At 37.5% G+C, this 21,205-nt stretch overlaps 1 protein-coding gene across 2 annotated transcripts; it reads right to left on the reverse strand.

The window, feature by feature from the left end:
- Positions 1-762: 762 nt before the first annotated feature.
- On the reverse strand, positions 763-13,746 carry LOC107823397 (GBF-interacting protein 1-like). 2 transcript variants are annotated; one of them, XM_075223103.1, is made up of 9 exons: positions 13,532-13,746; positions 13,281-13,447; positions 11,125-11,168; positions 10,940-11,045; positions 9,581-10,231; positions 3,768-4,068; positions 3,190-3,448; positions 1,699-2,166; positions 763-1,479 (listed from the first exon to the last, which is right to left on the reverse strand). In XM_075223103.1, exons 2-9 carry the CDS (start codon positions 13,438-13,440, stop codon positions 1,171-1,173), a joined length of 2,298 nt encoding a protein of 765 aa, XP_075079204.1. In that variant the 5' UTR covers positions 13,441-13,447; positions 13,532-13,746; the 3' UTR covers positions 763-1,170. The 2 variants fall into 2 exon arrangements, with proteins under 2 accessions (XP_075079204.1, XP_075079203.1); XM_075223102.1 differs by having other exon boundaries at positions 13,281-13,746.
- Positions 13,747-21,205: the final 7,459 nt, after the last annotated feature.

Raw genomic sequence — 21,205 nt, forward strand, 5'->3', positions numbered from 1 at the left:
TAAGGAAAGAAAATTTTAGTTGATTTCAAAGTTCTAAAATTTACTAAAATTATTTAATTGCGATTTCGTCCAATATAAGACTTATCTTTAAAGGGTAAAAAATGCGAACGACATTTTGCTAATGGCTTTCGTGGTTTTAATATAATATATATTAGAGGCAGAGTCCTTTTCTACACTGTTTTATTATCTTTAAATTCTACAATCATGAGGTCTTTTGGATGATGCTTTCGCTCATACAATAGTTTCAAATCCTTCGCTTTCTAAGTGGTTCTTCAAATTGTAGTATGGCCTTTGGTTGGGATACCACAATGCTACTGTGGTTGCCATTGCAGCTATTAGTGATTTTATCATGAATTGCTGTAAATATTATTCCATGCAGCTGTGATCTCACGCGTTGTTCTAGGACAATTCAAGTATATCTTAAGTATATGTGGTGCCACTGCCGCTATTGGTGGAATATCGGCTTACACATACCTTTAACATAAAAGAAAAGGCAAGTAACAATTTCCACAGCACAGTTTACCTCCTTCAAAACTCAGGAGTACAGAAGATGACAACACAAAAGAATCAATTTCTGGATGTAAGATGTTGTAACATATCAGCAGCTAACTTTGTCTTTGTTAATTTCATAAAAGGATCTTATTCATTAAACACACAAAGTTGGTGAAAATTAGTTCGCATGCACATTACCATTTTGTTGGAAAGAAAAATCAACACATCCAAGAAGGATCAAATACCACCATGAGTAATTTGGAGAGAGGAGAAAGGGGAATAGCTGATATGTGTTATCTTTATAGTGACAGAGGCGCAAATGTCAAGCGTTTCAAAATGTAATAGTATCATTCTTGTCAAAATTTGATATACAAGCTAGAAAGGCAATGGAAACAATTGAGATATTTCACCTGCTCCACTCATACTTCAAAAAACCTCCTCCAGTCTCGAGAAGATTAGGGAATTGAGGAAAGCTAACCGCTAACTATCAAAAAGCAAGAAACCCTATTTTAGCTCCAAAGGTTGAAAATTTTAAATTCCAATGTGATCTCACCGAGAGTGCCTAGTTTCTAGCCACATCTTATATACACTTGGAAGAGGACGGCTTTGATCTATCAGTGATGTCTATATAGCATACTTGAGTGATGCAAACAGAAAGCATAGTTATGGTCTTTATTCTTAAATGTTTTTTCTGTTCAACAATTTGTTGTTCCAATTAATATTTGCTTGAGGTTGTTGACGAGCACCAGATGTAGGAAGGTCAGATTCCACTGATCCGGTAACAGTTTGAGGTTGCTGGGCCAGGGGCTGAACATTTGATGGTACAGCTATTGTCTGAGATGGATTAATTCCAGGAAAAGAACTATTAGCAGAATGTGCTTGTGCAAAAGCAACTTGCTGGTCCTGAGGGAAGTTGTAAAAGTAATTAGCCTGCAGCATTGATAGATCACGTCCAGGTGCCGAGGTTCTGAAATGGGAATCTTCATTCTGCATGCACAAAAGATCAGGTGATATCTCCGTATCATAATATGCCACATTTAAATCAAACAAGGATACGAATTTGTAAAATAACAAATTTGAAACTGAAGCATGACGGTAAAAGTACAAGAATCATGAAGAGTTTGCTACTGAAGTAGGAAGAAATAGAAAGGAGATGGCACCGTTGCATACTAAAATTAGTTAGAAAAGGAAAAAAGAAACACAAACCTGCTTTTGCATGGAGTAGTTCTTTTCTTTCTGCTCAGATGCAGTGAGATCTTCGTTGCTAGCTGAACAAACCGGAGCTGGAGTTGCACTGTATGAGACACTTGAGGACCCATATGAGCTGTATCCAGTAGGAACGCCGAAGAGGTTCAGGTTTCCAGCAATAGCTGCTGGTTTGTATAGAGACGGAAGAGGTAGTTTGACACCAGCAGCAGTAACTGATGGTGACATATAAAAGTTGGCAGCAGAAGGCTGCTGAGGGAAGCCACTCGGGCCCAAAAACTGGTGAGCACTCTGTGGCATGTAAAGATGGGGAATATAAGGGTTATATGGGATATAATTAGGAGGAAATGGTTGCCGGACTAAAGGAAACAAGTGCGGAGGCACGGTGACAGAACTCTGCCCAAGGCCTATGGGTTGAGCCACAGATGAATTAGAGCAAGACATTGAAGGAGCTTGAGAATTCCCACCCTGCAGCAGCCAATGGATATATAAAAACTTAGTCAGACCAAAAATAGCAGACACAAAAAGAGAAGAGATAGAGTGGGTGGTGTGCAGAGGGAAGGAAGATAAGGATTTCACTACTTATTGAACATTCCAAAACTCCAAAGGAACTGTGGAAATGAACAGTTGACAAGCGCCAACAGGCACCAAATAGATGCATAAGTTATGTCAAATAGCTTTATTATCAAGCAGAGACAAACATTCTTCTACAAGTATCACAAGCATCTCCGGCAAAATAACTTCCCTAGCAAAAGTAGGGAAATTATTTTCCAAAACTTTCTTTCAATGTTCCCCAACCCCACCCTCACCCCCAAATCTACACCCGCACCACCCCCACCCCCAGACCCCAGACCTCACCTTACTAGGGTCGGGTCTGAGCACGGCCCCTATCCCAACCCCCTGACCCCACATTGACCCATTGTCTAGTGTTCGCCTAGATTATATATGTTTCAAAAATTATTTTCTGCTAGCTAACCAAATACCAGAAAATAAGTAAGAAAACCACTGATTTTCAAGAAAATATTTTCCAGGAAAATCATTTTCCGTGGAAAACATTTCCTTCATACCAAACACGCCTTAAATGTATTTAAGAATTTTTCGTTCATATCCAACTCTGTTGGTATAAAAGAAAGTATCAGCTGCATATTAAGTGTCTTACCCTGGATATACACAAGTATAATTGTTTTAAGTCAATTGTTGTCCAACACAAATGAAGCACCACCACTCAAGAGATGAAAAACTACATAAACAACTAATCTGCAAGTGAACCGAGAAGTTATGCCAAATTTGTTCTATCTTAAAGTAATCCTTCAATTGCCCTCACAGCAAGATCTACTCATTCAAATTATTTATAGAGTTAGCATTGTCTTATGTAACAGGCAATTGACTAAGTATTCAATTTGACAGCACAGGCAGAAGCAAGGGCAAAAGAATATTTTAGAATGAAATATATATGGAGAGTAGAGATGTATTAGGGCCATAATGACATACCTGCTGTTCTGGTCCCTCAATACGTACAAGTTGGGGCCCTAGTGCGGGTGGTACAAAACCCAAGCTATAATCAAGAGGTGTCTGCAGTGGCAATTGTGAGCCTGCATATACCTCCGGCTTTGACTGATCATACACACGAGAGGCACCAGATACCTCAAAAGGTGATATATTTTCAGATCCATGCTGGTGTGAAAGCGAATTATCAGGATAATCACCTCCCTGAGCTGCTGAAGATGCATCCTGGTAGCTGCAATTAGTTCTGTATGTTGATGAGAGGTCAAGTATAAGATATAGAGAAAAGAGTACTCAGTGTACCGTTACTGTCCTACAGACAAGCCCAGGATAAGCATAATGACGTGGTCATCCTTGTGTGACTATAAGCTACACTAGAAAAAATCTTGACAGTCCAGAGGGAATTTTGTCATGGAATCTTCATCAAAATGTTATACATGATTACAACAGAATATTGGCATGCCTTCAGACCACAACAAATCAGTAAAAATGCTTCAGTAGAGACACATTAGATATATAAAATCATAAATGAATACAAAAGCATGACATGTCACTCCGTTACCGACCTCCCGGTTTCCATGGAAGTTCTATCATTAGCTGGAACAGTCTCCACAGGCACCGAGTCTTTGCCGCAGCTTATGCTTGGATCAAAGTGTGGATCCAAACTACCGAAAGTCAATCCACTCCTAAAAGATTCAGGTACTTGAAGATGATTCGGAAAAATAACGGGCTGACAACGGGAAGAGATGTTTAACTTCTCCAATTTCATGTCAAGCTGTGGAACTGCTTTTTCCATGGCAGAATTTAGTTTAGAAAGTGAAGGTAAATGGGCTCCCTTTGCAACAGCTGCAGCCTGAGATGGCAATACTGCATAAAATTATGATAAAGTGAGATCACCAAGAAAGGAAAGAAAAAAGAAAGTCTGAATCACAAGAGTCTTCTTCTGTTGAAGTTTGGCAAAATGCCAAAGTCCCACATTGGTTGGGAGTTAAGTTTGGGGGAGATTTTTCCCCTATAAAAGAAGGCCTAATGTTTAGGATTGAAACACACCTCTCATTTGCCTTCTCATCTGTTTAAGGCATTTGTATCTTCTCTCTTTAGTATTATTTTACTTGTATTTTTGGAGTGAAATAAAATATTGGTTGTGTCCGAGGAGTAGACAAAATTAGCCGAACCTCGTAACTTCTGGTGTTCCCTTTATTGTTGCTTTATTGTCTTATTTATTATTTGGTGGCTGTCATAATTTTTGGTATAGTAGTTGTGACTTATTCACACTATATACATTTGGCTTCCGCAACAATTGGTATCAGAGCCAAGGTACTATCTAAGTATGCTCTGTGGTTGCAGCATAGTCTGATCTTCCACATCAGAAAAGATTTATCTTGGTAACTGAGTCAAGGTTCTGTCTGATTATGCTCTGTAGTTGCAGCTTAGTCTGATCTTCTACATCAGAAAGGAAATAATCTTGATTTGTGTCGTCAGCTATTAAATAATATTTGTGTCAAATATGGGGGACAATAAACAAGAAGAATCTACATCAAGTGTCAACAATACGTCATCATTGGCATCTTCGCTTATGACAAGAATTGTGTCAAATGCGAAATTTGCGGTAGAAATTTTTGACGGGTCCGGACATTTTGGGATGTGGCAAGGCGAGGTTCTAGATGTCCTTTTTCAACAAGGGCTAGATCTGGCCATTGAAGAAAAGAAACCAGATGTTATTGGAGAAGAAGATTGGAAGATTCTCAACCGTGTTGCTTGCGGTACCATTCGATCCTACCTTGCTAGAGAGCAGAAATATCCATATACAAAGGAAACTTCTGCAAGTAAATTATGGAAAGCACTAGAGGATAAATTTTTGAAGAAAAACAGTCAAAATAAATTGTACATAAAGAAGAGACTGTTTCACTTCACCTATGTTCCTGGTACCACGATGAATGAACATATCACCAGTTTCAATAAGTTGATCACAGATTTGCAAAATATGGATACAACTTATGATGATGGTGACTTGGCCTTAATGTTGTTGGCGTCACTTCCTGATGAGTACGAGCACCTTGAAACTACTCTACTCCATGGAAATGACGAAATTTCTCTCAGAGAAGTTTGTTCGGCTTTGTACAGCTATGAACAAAGAAAGCGAGAAAAACAGAAGGGCGGAGAAGGAGAAGCACTATTTGTAAGGGGTCGTCCTCAAAATCAAACGAGGACAAAGAAGGGAAGATCCAAGTCAAGATCCAGACCCAACAAAGATGAATGTGCCTTTTGTCGAGAAAAGGGCACTGGAAGAAAGACTGTCCGAAGTTGAAGAATAAGGCCAAACATAACAATGGAAAGGCCATTATGGATTCAAATGTAGCTGATTTTGATGATTCAGATTTCTCATTAGTTACAACAGAGTCATCAACATCATCAGACATATGGTTGATGGACTCGGCTTGTAGCTATCATATGTGTCCCAACAGGGACTGGTTCGTGGAATTTCAAGAAGGAGAATATGGAGTCGTCCACACAGCGGATAACAGCCCTCTTACCTCATATGGCATTGGTTCAATACGATTAAGGAACCATGATGGAATGATCAGAACATTAACAGATGTTCGATATGTACCGGATTTGAAGAAGAATCTCATCTCTGTGGGAGCCCTGGAATCAAAAGGGTTTAAAATCATTGCAGAAAATGGAGTGATGAGAGTATGCTCCGGTGCACTAGTGGTAATGAAGGCTAATCGGAAGAATAATAATATGTACCGCTATCGTGGCAGTACAGTTATTGGGACAGTGACAGTGACATCCAGTGACGACAAAGAGGCAGAAACAACCAAGCTATGGCACATGCGCTTGGGACATGCTGGAGGAAAATCCTTGAAAACTCTATCAGATCAAGGATTGTTAAAAGGAGTAAAGGCTTGCAACTTGGAGTTTTGTGAGCATTGTGTCAAAGGAAAACAGACAAGGGTTAAATTTGGTACAGCGATCCATAATACTAAAGACATTTTGGATTATGTACACTCTGATGTTTGGGGTCCTTCCAAAACACCTTCATTGGGTGGGAAGCACTATTTTGTAACCTTTGTTGATGATTTTTCTCGAAGAGTGTGGGTGTATACAATGAAAAAAAAAGATGAAGTGCTGGGAATTTTTCTCAAATGGAAGACGATGGTGGAGAATCAAACAGGCAGGAGGATCAAGTGTATTCGCACAGACAATGGAGGTGAATACAAAAATGATCATTTCAATAAGGTCCGTGAAAATGATGGCATCGTCCGACACTTCACTGTTAGACATACACCACAACAGAATGGAGTGGCAGAACGTATGAACCGGACCTTGCTGGAGAAGGTACGGTGTATGTTGTCCAATGCTGGCTTGGGCAAAGAATTTTGGGCTGAGGCAATTACATATGCATGCCACCTCATTAATCGTCTACCATATGCTGCTATTGATGGCAAGACACCATTTGAAAAATGGTATGGAAAACCTGCTGTAGATTATAACTCTTTGCACGTGTTTGGCTCAACTGCATATTATCATGTGACGGAGTCAAAATTGGATCCAAGAGCAAAGAAGGCTATTTTTATGGGAATTACTTCTGGAGTCAAAGGATATCGCTTATGGTGTCTTATGACAAAGAAAGTAATATTCAGCAGGGATGTTACCTTTGATGAATCTATGGTAAATAAGATAACAGAAGATACCAAACAAAATAAAGGTGCTTCTAAGCAGGTGGAGTTTGAGGGAAAATTTATTTTTCCTACACAAGAAGCAGAGGAGGAAACAAATGAAGATTACCCTCTGGAAGAAGAGCCAGTAGAGGAGATTCCAACTCAGGAACCTCAACAACAACTTGAATCAATAGCAACCAGCAGGCCAAAAAGAACAATAACGAAACCTGTTCGTCTCATAGAAACGGTTGTTTGTGCAACCTCAATTGTAGCTGATGATATTCCTACCACTTATAAAGACGCAGTCCAAAGTTCAGAAGAAGATAAGTGGAGGATTGCCATGAATGATGAAATACAGTCCCTTCATCAGAATCATACATGGAGATTGGCCAATCTCCCGAAGGGAAAGAAAGCAATTGGGTGCAAATGGGTATTTGCAAAGAAGGAAGGATTTCCTAACCAAGTAGATGTTCGCTACAAAGCAAGATTGGTGGCCAAAGGATATGCTCAAAAGGAGGGAATTGATTACAATGAAGTATTTTCTCCAGTTGTAAAACATTCCTCCATTAGAATTATATTGGCTTTGGTAGCACAATTGGATTTGGAACTAGTTCAGATGGATGTAAAAACTGCGTTTTTACATGGAAACTTGGAGGAGGAAATCTACATGACTCAGCCAGAAGGATTCAAAGTTGCTGGAAAAGAAAATATGGTGTGCAAACTTGAAAAATCGTTGTACGGATTGAAACAATCTTCTAGACAATGGTACAAGCGTTTTGACGAGTTTATGTTGCGGCAAGGGTACAAGAGAAGCAAATACGATCATTGTGTGTATTTGCACAAGCTTAAAGATGGTTCTTTTGTATATCTTCTCCTATATGTTGATGATATGTTGATAGCTTCCAAGAATTTGGAAGAAATTGATAAGTTGAAGATTCAACTGAAGAAGGAGTTCGAGATGAAGGATTTGGGTGAGGCAAAGAAAATTCTTGGCATGGAGATAATTAGAGATAGACGTTCAAAGAAACTCTGTTTATCTCAAAAGGAATATTTGAAGAGAGTACTTCAACGTTTTGGCATAGATGACAAGACTAAGCCAGTTAGTACTCCACTTGCTTCCCATTTTAAGCTAAGTACTACTATGTCTCCAATGGATGAAGCTGAACGAAAGTATATGTCAAAGGTACCATACGCAAATGCTGTTGGTAGCTTGATGTATGCAATGGTTTGCACAAGGCCTGACATTTCACAAGCTGTTGGAGTTATTAGCAGATATATGCACAATCCAGGGAAGGAGCATTGACAAGCTGTGAAGTGGATTCTACGGTATATTCATAATACTGTAGATGTCGGGTTAGTTTTTGAGCAGGAATACAATCAGTCTGTAGTTGGATATTGTGACTCAGATTTTGCGGGTGATCTGGACAAACGAAGATCAACTACTGGTTATGTGTTTACTTTTGCAAAAGCACCAGTTAGTTGGAAGTCTACTTTGCAGTCAACAGTTGCTTTGTCTACAACAGAGGCAGAGTACATGGCTATTACAGAGGCTGTGAAGGAGGCAATTTGGCTTCAAGGATTGCTAAAGGAGCTTGGTGTTGAACAAAAAGGTATCACAATTTTTTGTGATAGTCAAAGTGCTATTCAATTAGCGAAGAACCAAGTTTATCATGCAAGGACGAAGCATATTGATGTTCGGTATCATTTCGTACGAGAAATCATAGAAGAAGGAGGAGTCACAGTGAAGAAAATTCATACTACGGAGAATCCTGCTGATATGCTAACTAAGGTGGTGACTGCGATCAAGTTTCAACATTGTTTGGATTTGATCAACATTGTTGAACACTGAAGATTGAAGATGAAGACACAACCCAAATTTGTTATTGAGAGAGAATTGAAAATGTGGAATTTTGCCAAGGTGGAGATTTGTTGAAGTTTGGCAAAATGCCAAAGTCCCACATTGGTTGGGAGTTAAGTTTGGGGGAGATTTTTCCCCTATAAAAGAAGGTCTAATGTTTAGGATTGAAACACACCTCTCATTTGCCTTCTCATCTGTTTAAGGCATTTGTATCTTCTCTCTTTAGTATTATTTTACTTGTATTTTTGGAGTGAAATAAAATATTGGTTGTGTCCGAGGAGTAGGCAAAATTAGCCGAACCTCGTAACTTCTGGTGTTCCCTTTATTGTTGCTTTATTGTCTTATTTATTATTTGGTGGCTGTCATAATTTTTGGTATAGTAGTTGTGACTTATTCACACTATATACATTTGGCTTCCGCAACATCTTCCTCCTCCGCAAAAGCAACACATGGGTAAACTCATGAAGGTTATGTTATTATTATTATCTGATTTTGCTTGAAAGACGACCAAATTCCATGGTCCAAGTCCGACGATATAGCTAGGTAGCAGTTATTAGCGTCTTGAAAGCCAACCAAATTCAATGGTTCAACAAATGATAAGGCCAGGTAGCAGTTATCAACATCTTGAATTGATGGCAGTGAAATGGATTTGTAAGATAGCCAGCTATTTCTCTCATGTATATCTCAAAAACCACATTAATAATATTATACTTAGACCTTTGACATTAAGCAGCTTACATAAATACAAGAGCTCCATCCTATTACTTAACTGAAGGAGGTTTTAGCCCCCTTAAATTCAAACTATCAAAAAAGATAAAATGAATTGAAGGAGAGTCAATATAAATTGAAGTGGTACCTTCTGAATGACCTTTAACTTGATTGGAATGCTGACTTTCACGATTAATTGCAACAACTGGTTCTATAGAAGGTGCTGCTGTGTTTATGCAGTTGACAGTTCCAATGAGTGAATGAGTATTCCGGGGAGGACTTTGACAAGCATCTAATTTTCCTTCATTCACAGGAGACACAGTGGATTCGGTAGCAGTGCGCTGGCTGCCTATCTCACGTTTTATTGTGCCAACTATTCCTGAGTTTCGGGTATTCAAGGCTGGAACTAGGACAGGATCTGAGGCAGAGGAGTAGACACCAGATACCAATGCTAAAGTTGTGCTTGTCACAAGCTCATTAGGTCTTGATATGACAGTTTTACTTTGAAATCTGGTTCCAGGTGCAAAGGTGGGGGTGGGGGCAGGAGTGGGGCCAGGATCCAAGTTTGGATGATGGTTTATTAAATTAGGAGGTAGAGTTGAAACTTTTGCCAACTTGTTTACATTAACAAATGAAGCAACTCTACTGTAACTAGGATCATCTGCAGATACCTCAATAGCAGATTCCTTGCTAGGATGTGGATTAGTTTTATGTGCAACCGGCATGGAGGTCTTAGAACTTCTATCCTTCAAACTAATGACTCCATTTTCTTTATTAACGTGTCGTCTGCCACTGGCATCTGGTGACAATAAAGGAAAGGGGGTTAGCTAACCCTGCAAGCCATAAATCGAGAAAATACATCTCTGTCCACCAATAAGAAACACCCTTTCAAGTTCCAACAGATGCCACGCTATATAAGTGATAAGAGAACGTGCATATATCAAAATATTGCACATGAAGGCAGGACTACCACTACAATAGGAAAAGAAAAGGAACATGCTCTATCAACCTATCAAGCAGGATATAAGAACTATAGATGCAATTGGAACCATGAAAAAAGTTCTAGTTCTTCTCAATTTACAGACATATAATAATAATTGTAAACCAAATGTATATCCACGATCAATCATCCTTAAGGCAAACACCTTCATTTTCTTGTGTCTCTTCATTTTCTTGTGTCTTAACCTTGTGACTGAAGAATATGAGAAATTTTACTAACTTTTATCTTTTCAATAAACTTGACACCAGTTCTTCAAATGATAAGTAAAAGTGCAGACCCCAGCTATGACAGTTTAAAAAAGACAGAATACTTGTACAGCCAGCAGACGAATATTAAAGAGGAGAGGACAACTGATCTTTTTTTTGCTCATGAAAGTTTTCAATCATTCTTGAATTGTATGTTCAAAGGCTGAAAACATAATTCAACACACAACATCCTGGATGCTCAAGAAAAGCAGGAGAGTTAATCGATCAAGATCATGACCACATTAAATTAACTCCTATATACCATCAGTGATGTAATTTGCAGAAATTCTCTCACGACCATTCCTGGCCCCTCTCCGCTGCATGCCTGACATCCACCTGTAACCCTCAGAAGTTTGGTTGCTGGCTTTCTGTGATAAAGAGATGGTGAAACTATGAACTATCAAGCTAAGTGAAAATTTTATAATCCAAGTTGATGGAAATGCTTACTGCTTTCTTTCTGTCTCGTTTCCTTTTGACCTCATGGAAAGTATCTGCAGAATTAGGTAGTTTTTGCTTGAGCTTAAAGAAAAACAATAATTTAATAGGCTAAACAATTACTCCACATGAATGCAGATATTCGAAAAATTAGGCAAAAAAATTATATCAATAAATAAACAACTGCGGTTGTTTATATTGAGTTGGAAGTAAAAAGTGAATACAAACAATATTTCTAAAGAAAGAGATATAGGTTCCAGAATTTCCTACTTGATTAGCATGGTAACTCTACTTAAAGCACAGTACACTATAGAACATAGAAATGGAACATTCTGGCATGCAGAAAACAGGATATTACCGATGCTCATTTATCCCTCCCCCCCCCCCCTCTTGGTTGGAATAGAAGAGGGCGAGGGGCTGCTCTTTTGGACAAAAAGTAATAATACATTGATCTAAATATACCACAAAGAGATTGAGAATTGTGTGATACTTAACTCCACGAAGGACGCTCAAAGCTTAACTAAAGAAAACTCTATAGGCAGCTGCTTATGACAAATAAATTGAGAAGCAGGTATTAAGTACAAAATATCAATCAATTATGCATATATCAAGTTCTTTATGTTCCCGTGGCAAGTAGACACATCTGAGCCTATCAAAAAACTGAAACACAAAACAAAAATCCTATTTTTATCTCACCAAAAACCAACCTAATAATTTCAGCTAAGGAAAAAAAAACACTTGGATTAAGGACATGTACATGTGCGATGGAGCAAGACCCGTGTGCGGACAGTGGGAAGAGACCCCAGTCCACTTTTCAGGATTGCACTAGGTATCAGCTCTTAGCCGGTTCTTATTTGCCCTAGTGATAGATGAGTTGCTGCGACATATTCAAGGAGAGGTACCTTGGTGCATGTTATTTGCAGATGATATAGTTCTTGTTGACGAGACGCAGAGGCGGTGTTAATAATACTAGGCTGGAGGTTTGGAGGCAGACACTAGAGTCTAAAGGTTTCAAGTTTAGTAGGATTAAAACAAAATACTTGGAGTGCAAGTTCAATGACGTGACTTTGAAGGCTAACATGAAAATGAGGCTAGATACACAAGTCATACCCAAGAGAGGAAGTTTCAAGTATCTTGGGTCTGTGATCCAAGCCTCCAAGGTAAAGGGAGTTTGGCGTTGATATCACTCATCGTGTTCGAGCGGGGCGGATGAAATTGATGTTTGCGTATGGCATCTTGTGTGATAAGAAAGTGCTATTAAGACTTAAAGGTAAGTTCTACAGAGTGTTTATTAGACCGACTATGTTGTATATATGGGGCGGAGTGTTGGCCAGTTAAGACATCTCATGTTCACAAGATGAAAGTAGCAAAAATGAGGATGCTAAAATGGATGTGTGGGCATACTAGGAGAGATATGATTAAGAATGAAGATATTCGGGATGAGGTGAGAGTGACCTCCACAGTGGACAAGATGGGGAAAGTGCGGGTAAGATGGTTCGGTCATGTGAGGTAGGCTATGGTGAGGCCAAGGAAAGGTAGAGGTAGGCCGAAAAAGTATTGAGGAGAGGCGACTAAGCAGGACATGACACATATTCAGCTTGCCGAGAACATGACCTTTGATAGGAGGGCGTGGAGATCGAAGATTAGGGTAGTAGGTTAGATAGTCGTCAAGCGTAATTCCTTTTGGTACATGTATTGCGTTTCTATACTTGTAGTACTAATGTATTCTTGTACTTCCATTTCTTAGATTTCTAATAATACTTGTTTCTTTTGCTTCGGTTATCTTTTTTTCTAACCGTAATTACTATTTCTCTTTACATAGATTCTTCTTTGTTGTATTTCCTTATCCTATTTGTTGTGATTATGCGCCGATGGTCTCTTGGAAACAGTCGCTCTACCTTCTCAAGGTTGGGATTAAGGTATATATACACACTACCCTCCTAGGTATGTTGTTGTTATTGGAGAAAGTAAACACCTGAGAAACCGCACGTCATAAGATTAACATAAAATGGTCGTGAGCATACATCAATCAAGCTACACCGTAATTTCAAACTAGTTGAGATTCATGATCATCCAAAGGCTTTTTATTGCAGCATTCATCATATAAATGCATAAAGCTGATTAAGAAAAAACAAGAGATTAATTAAAGTGGAGAAATATATACGAACCGAGATACAAAAGCTTCTGAGCAGTGTCATTGGGATCCATGTTGCATTCTTTGAGCATGGCGTAAATGTCATCGTCGCTATGCTTGCCACCAGCGATCTCCTTTATATCATGGATCGTCTTCCCTACATTGCTCGGAATCATCGAACCGCCGGTGCTCATGACGATGCTGTCAATAGGAATTGCGGCAAATATTCAAGATCAGAATGATCAGCATTACAGAATATAATAGCGAGTTCAATTAGAGATTCACATGTACGCGAGACAGTCCCAATTTAATAGAGCTTGGTTGAATCTATCGCCTCTGCATGTTTATGCAAATCTTTATTTATTAATTTTTCCTTTTTTCCCCCACAATATTGAAGAGTTAAGATAACAAGGTTTGGTTAAATTGAAACCTTACAAGAATGTGGTGTAATTTAGAGTAATCATAGTTTTATTTTTTTCTTTTTTATTTTTTACTCGATGCCCGACCAATGATGTATGTTATTTACTAATGACATTGTGTTAACTAGTTTCTGGATACGCCCTTTGCGCGTGTACCCTAATTTAATGAATATATATTTTTTTTTTAAAATTACATAACTAAAGTATTTGTGTTTGAGTTTTAAAATAAAAATCAAAGAAAAAAATTTAACTTTTTGTAAATGAGAAATGCTTATCTTATTTAGTTAGCTCAGCAAAGAAATAAAAAGACCTATAATTACTTTCTGTATAAATTAAAAGTTAGTGATCTTCCTCTTTGACTTTATTTCGGGAACAAGCAACCACAATTTAATGAATATTTTTTTTAAAAATTACATAACTAAAGTATTTGTGTTTGAGTTTTAAAATAAAAATCAAAGAAAAAAAATTTAACTTTTTGTAAATGAGAAATGCTTATCTTATTTAGTTAGCTCAACAAAGAAATAAAAAGACCTATAATTACTTTGTGTATAAATTAAAAGTTAGTGATCTTCCTCTTTGACTTTATTTCGGGAACAAGCAACCACAATTTTAATCCATCTGAAAAATGCCAGTCACCTTCATTATTTCATAAAAAAAAATTATGCTTTATTTTCTATTTTATGTTTAAGAAAAATGTTATAAAATATACATGTAACTAAAATTTATTATTTTTGTGTAAAAGTTAAGTGATGATTCATAATTAAACTACAATTTGTGTTGGTTAAAACTGTAATGTAAACTTTGAATAAATTATTATTTAAGACTTTATAGTAACTTATGTATTTGTTGGTTTTCCTAGTCATGCAAAATCAAAGAAGAATTCCTACGGGGTTAGAGAAGAACACTTATAGAAAGGGGGGAAAAAACTTTCGTAAGTTGGCCACATCGAAAACAAATTAAAAGCATATTAATTATTTATATTATAGTATTTTTGCAACTTTAAATATTAGGACTTTTTACATAGCTTTTTTAATAACATTGTGAATATTACTATTGATCAACAAATGATTACACTTATTGAGCACTTTACATCATAATCTCCTCCTCACAGGATCTATGAATGCTCCATCTCAAACTAGGCTATACATCAGTGATATTTCTCAAGAATCTCTACAGCTATCGGCCTTCCTTGACTTATGAATATTACTTACTCCAACTAACATTTCATGCTTAATCTGTTCTAATGTATCTATGCTATTTACATTAGTTCCTTTAAAAATCTTCCAATTTCTTGCCTTCCATGTATGATAGAAGACAGCTCCCATTGTTGCTGTAACCACTTCTTACTTTAGCTGTTCCCACTTTTTCTTTTTAATGTTGTTCATTGTGCTCGCTATGTCTCCTTCTTGCAATTGTACACCAAGTCATCTCAGCACCTCAGCACACACCTTACTTATTGATCACGCCCAATTATATCTTATAAAAAGGATTAAGCGGCCGTTGCAAATACAATTCGGTTTACAAGCCCGGAGTCGAATCCCACAGAGAACTAAAGCTTAGCTACAGTTGATCAATATCACTAAGAAATACAAGTCCAAACAATTTCCTAATTAAAAAGATTATAATATTTATTTTTATCTAATTAACTAACAAATACTAGAAAGCAGTAAAACTATCAATTAACAAGGACAAGGATTGAGACAAGACTAAGGAGGTCTAGAGTTATGACTTTCCCTATCATCGGAATCCTTTTCGCTATATTATCTATAAATTTGCCTAAGTCTTCTCTATCGATCATGAGCACTCTGACTGTTGTAACTCTTTTCTGAGTAATTACCACAATTTACTATACATATTCTCCTGAATTATGCTAGCTAGCATTAAATACGGCTCACTCGGATCGCACCAAGGTTTTGTTATCCCTAATCCCACCTTTAAACCCTTCGTATTGATCCCTCATATACGTTAGGAGTGATGTTGTTCAACAACTACCTAAATATGCACTCTCTCCCGAGTAATACATACTAAATAGGCACAGTCTATTGAGATCTCTTCAACCAACCACAGTATAAATGTAGTTGAACAAATAGAGAAAAAGCTACAGCAAATCTATATTAACATAACAGAAAAATCATCCTCCAATAAGTTCCATCAAAACCCTAGATAACAAATTAGCTATTCATAATGGTATGCATAACTACAATACTAGAATTCATAACCAATAATAGAAATAGGAAGAAGAAAGTGAAAACTCGTGGAAGAATTCTCCACCTTGCTCCTAGTGTGTTCTTGCCTCCATAGGTCGAATCCTCGGTCTCCTTATCCAATCTCCACGGCGGCTCCGTGGTCCCTAGGTCTAAATTGTGTCAAAAGTCGATCTCCCTAGAAGGTGGCATTTTTAGGTCTATTTATATGTGTAGGAAAAGACCTAAACGTGTAGGCCAAGTCCTAGTCAAACCAGGAAACGAAATAAGCCTTCAAAACTCGGACTGGATCTTGCCCGAAGCCTGGCGTCGCCAGCCTAATGCCTGGTGGACCTGGCCTTTGCCTGGCCTCGGCAACCTAATGCCAGCTTCAAGTATGGCCTTTGCCTGGCCTCGCCAACCTAACGCCAACTTCAAGCCTGGCTTTTGCCTGGCCTCGCCAGCCTAACGCCCGCTTCAAGACTGGCGTCGCTAGGGTTTCTCATTCATTGTTCTCGAGCACGCTTTTAATGTTTAAGTATCTCTTTTGCTCTACTTTCATCTTCAATTCACCTACACATAAAATAGACTCCATTACGTGCAAATACAGTAATTATCATTAAAGCATATAAAATGCAAGGCAAATAATGTACGAAACTATGGAATTATAGCCACACATCAATATCCCACACTTAAATATTGCTCGTCCTCGAGCAATCAAACTACACTTATAGACACAACCTTGAGCACTTTGTTTTTACATAATTGAGGCATACCACACCAATGACCATGGTTTATAGCAATAATTAAACTCTAGCATATGCAATTACTTACACTTCCCTTTTCTTATGCCTTACTTCATAAATATTCACAACAAAGACAACATGCTCCTAACAATCCTAGCCTCAAAAACCAACTCAATGTCACAATGCACTCGTGGCTTGAACATCTAACGTCATAGAGAGAAGTCTACTAACGTTACCTATCCCTCGTGAAATCATGTGCCCTCACCACGAGAATAAGAGAGTAAGTTGAATCCACATATTCAAATCAAATGCTCAAATATATTTTAAGGACTCATATATATCAAAGAATATCACTCACTCTCACAAAAGAAGTCACATGCATGCAATTGGTACCATAGGCTTGCCCATAATGTAAAACTCTACTAATGTAAGCTCACTTGATCTAAAATCAATTAGGACTTTTTCAAAGTTGTAATTTAGGCTAAGGAACGAGTATGATATATTTAGGAATAGTAGTTCACCCTCCTAAGCACTTTACACATCACTTAATAATCTTTATGCGCAAATTTCTCAATCCCATTCAATTTCACAAATAAAATCATCCCTAACAACGTACCCTTCTTCTTTAAGAACTATTTTAATTCATACCCACTAGCAATAACAAGACAATAATTTATTAATCTCTATTTTTCTTTCCTTTTTTTCTTCAGATTTTTCTCCTTTTTTTTCCTTTGCAGTTTTTGCTAGTGATGTATTACTTTACAGAACAAGTGCACCTTTCTTATTTTTATTGGTTCCACTCAAAATCCACCTTACACTTAGTCCATTCTTACTTCTTTTAGCGCTCATTTCACAATTAACGTGCTTTAAGAGGTAAAAGGATCAAAAATATCAATTAAGAACAAAAAGGGTATAGGCTTGTAATATGGGTGCCAAATAAAAGTCTATATGCTCAAAGGGGTTAGCTAGGGACAAATTTTATTTGTGATAGCGATAAAGCTCGAAAAGACATCAAAGAAAGCCTAAAATTATTTTTCACATAGAGATTCACCTAAAATTTCGCTTTCACATACCAAGCAAGTTCTAGACACAAGTACATTACATGAACTACACAAAATCTCACCACACGTGGAACATGATTCACTAAGGCGGTCTGATTCCGATTCTCAAACTAATGCAAGTATTCACATAGCCACAAGATATTAAGCATTAAGCACAAAGTGAACATAAGTCAAAAAAATGAGACGTAGGCGTCACAAAACATGCTATCCAAATAACTAAGGCATCATAAGCAATTTTAGCTCATAGGGAAGATACTACATATGCCAAAGCCTAAATATGCTACTATCAAACAAGTCAAGAGCGCCTAGGAATCTCATTTTTCTTCCTCCATTTATTTCCTAATTCTAATTTACTCTAAAAAAGGAAAAACTACTACCTGGTTCAAGCAAAACCATTGGAAAAGAACCGCGGTACAAAGAAAAATCAAGGGAGAATTACTACACTACCTAGAAAGAAAATCCTTTTTGTTTAGACTTAAATCCCTCAATAAAAAAAATTAATTAATTAAACTAACACAACTAAAATTGCATAGAAAGTCACCCAAAAAATCTCCTCACCCCACGCTTAAAATTGTGCATTGTCCCTAATGCATACCATAACTAATAAAAGGGTAAAAGAAACTCCCTGTAGACCAAATGCCGAAGCACTAGCAGCTCATGGGGTACTCAGACTTCTCCTAATCTTTCGTGCAGGCACCTCACACTTAGTTCAACCATTTGGTTTGTTGTTGCATCCTTCCAATAGTTTTGCTTTCCATGCTCCTAGAAAATCAAAAATCGACACTACAAAAATAATACAATTAAAAGAATAAAAGAAAGCAGTAAAGCTGGGTTGCTTCCCAACAAGCGCTTGATTTAACGTCGCGACTCGACGCGAATCACTTTCTGCCTCCAATTTGAACTTATGAATTGGACCCAAATTTTTATTCTGCTCTATGATCATGCTCTTGGGGTAGTGGAACGAATCTTACTAACCCAATAAAATAATGTAGTATTCTGCACTTCTCGTCCTTTAGATGAGGTGTGTAATCTCAACTTTCTGGCAAGAAGAATTTTAGAATGTAGGCACCTTGTTCCTCATTCCTTGACTCCTCAAGTGGCTCAAATGATTCTATTTCTATATCATCATCCAAACACAATGTGAAAAATGCTTGGAGTGTGGACCAATGCGCTCAACTGCATGAACATTGGGATTGTCAACATCCTCAACACTAATGATATTAGAGTCAACTAAATATGTATTATCAATGTCCTTGGTTAACTTTAGTATTTCTTCTACAACATCGGCATCCTCAAAATCTAGTTCGATTGATTGTTGGTATTCTACTCTGGCCTTCTCCACTAGCACCTCCTCGTATTTTTTAAGGCCTCCAATATAATGGCAATTTCAGCAGCCAATTCATGCTCTTCTTGGCTACTATCCACAATATAAGCTTGTTGCGCTTTATAAGGTTCAATTAGTTTATTTGCTTGAGCCTCCAAGTGGTGAATAGTTTCCTCTTGCCTTTGTATCTGTCGTGGTTTCTCATCATATTGTTCCACATGACACTTTAACATATCTTTGATCTCCTTTAGGTCAGCTTCGCTAGGTTCTTTGTTCCTGTTATCCTCATAAGAATAAGTAGAATCATCATAATAAGGGGTTAGGGAGGATAAAACATATAATCACAACCATGAAAGTTACCATCTTGACCACCACACATATCAGACACATTTCACACATAAGATTGAGTTGGTGCACATAACTCGCTCTCGGATATATTTTGATAATTTTACAATGGGTGATTTCCTCCACAATATGCATAAAGAGGATCAAAAGTAGAATTATCAACATCAAAACTCTAATAATTCCAGAATGCTATGTCTCTCAAGTCAAAAATAAAAACTAAGAAAAACTAATCAAATACAAGAAAATAAAAATAAAAGTTCATACTTGCAACCTAGCAATATGTACACCTATAGCTACACAGTTAGTTCCCCAGCAACTGCGCCAAAATTTGATCACGCCCAACTATGCCTTATAAAAAGGACTAAGCAGTCGTTACAAATATAATCCGGTTTACAAGTCCAGAGTTGAATCCCACAGAGAACTAAGGCTTAGCTACAATTGTTCAATATTGCTAAGAAATACAAGTCCAAACAATTTCCTAATTATAAATATTATAATATTTATTTTTATCTAATTAACTAATAAATACTAGAAAGCAGTAAAACTATCAATTAACAAGGATAAGGATTGAGACAAGACTAAGGAGGTCTAGAGTTATGATTTTCCCTATTATCAGAATCCTTTCCGCTATATTATCTATAAATTTGCCTAAGTCTTCTCTACCGATCATGAGCACTATGACTGTTGTAACTCTCTCCCGAGTAATTACCACAATTTACTAGACATATTCTGCCGAATTATGCTAGCTGACATTAAGTACGACTCACTCGGATCGCACCAAGGTTTCGTCATCCCTAATCCCACCTTTAAATCCTTTATATTGATCCCTCATATACGTTAGGAGTGATGTTATTCAATAACTACCTAAATATGAACTCTCTCCTAGGTAATACATTATAAATAGGCACAGTCGATTGAGAGTTCTTCAACCAACCACAATATAAACGTAGCTAAACAAATAATGAAAAAGCTACAGCAAATCTATATTAACGTAATAGGAAAATTATCCTCCAATAGGCTCCATCAAAATCCAAGATAACAAATTAGTTATTCATAATAGTATGCATAACTACAATACTAGAATTCATAACCAATAATGGAAATAGGAAGAAGGAAGTGAAAAACCCGTGGAAGAATTCTCCGTCTTGCTCCCAATGTGTTCTTGCCTCCTTAGGTCGAATTCCCGGTCTCCTTATCCAATCTCCACGGCGGCTCCGTGGTATCCCTAGGTCTAAATTGTGTCAAAAGTCGATCTCTCTCGAAAGAGGCATTTTTAGATCTATTTATACATGTAGGAAAAGACCTAAACGTGTAGGCCAAGTCCTAGTCAAACCAGGAGACGAAATAAGCCTTCAAAACTCGAACTGGATCTTGTCTTGGCGTCGCTGGCCTAACGCCTGATGGACCTGGCCTCGCCAGTCTAATGCCAGCTTCAAGCCTGGCCTTTGCCTGGCCTTGTCAGCCTAACGCCAACTTCAAGAGTGGCCTTTGCCTGGCCTCGCCAGGCTAACGTTCGTTTCAAGCCTGGCGTCGCCCGGGTTTCTCGTTCATTGTTCTCGAGCACGCTTTCAACGTTTAAGTATCCCTTTGCCCTGCTTTCATCTTCAATTCACCTACACACGAAATAGACTTCATTACGCACAAATAAAGTATAATTTATCATTAAAGCATATAAAATGCAAGGCAAATAATGTACGAAACTATGGAATTATAGCCACACATCACTTATCTAGTTACTTTCTACAAATAAGTGTTGACTTGTTTCAGTTTTATGTTCATCACATAAATAGCATTCCACATTATCCACATGAATCTACAACTTCTTACATAGCTTAATAAGAAATTAATTAAAAACTAAAATTTTAGTTGATTTTAAGGTCC

The sequence above is a fragment of the Nicotiana tabacum genome, chromosome 10, assembly GCF_000715075.1.
Source record: "Nicotiana tabacum cultivar K326 chromosome 10, ASM71507v2, whole genome shotgun sequence".
Classification (NCBI taxonomy): Eukaryota; Viridiplantae; Streptophyta; class Magnoliopsida; order Solanales; family Solanaceae; genus Nicotiana; species Nicotiana tabacum.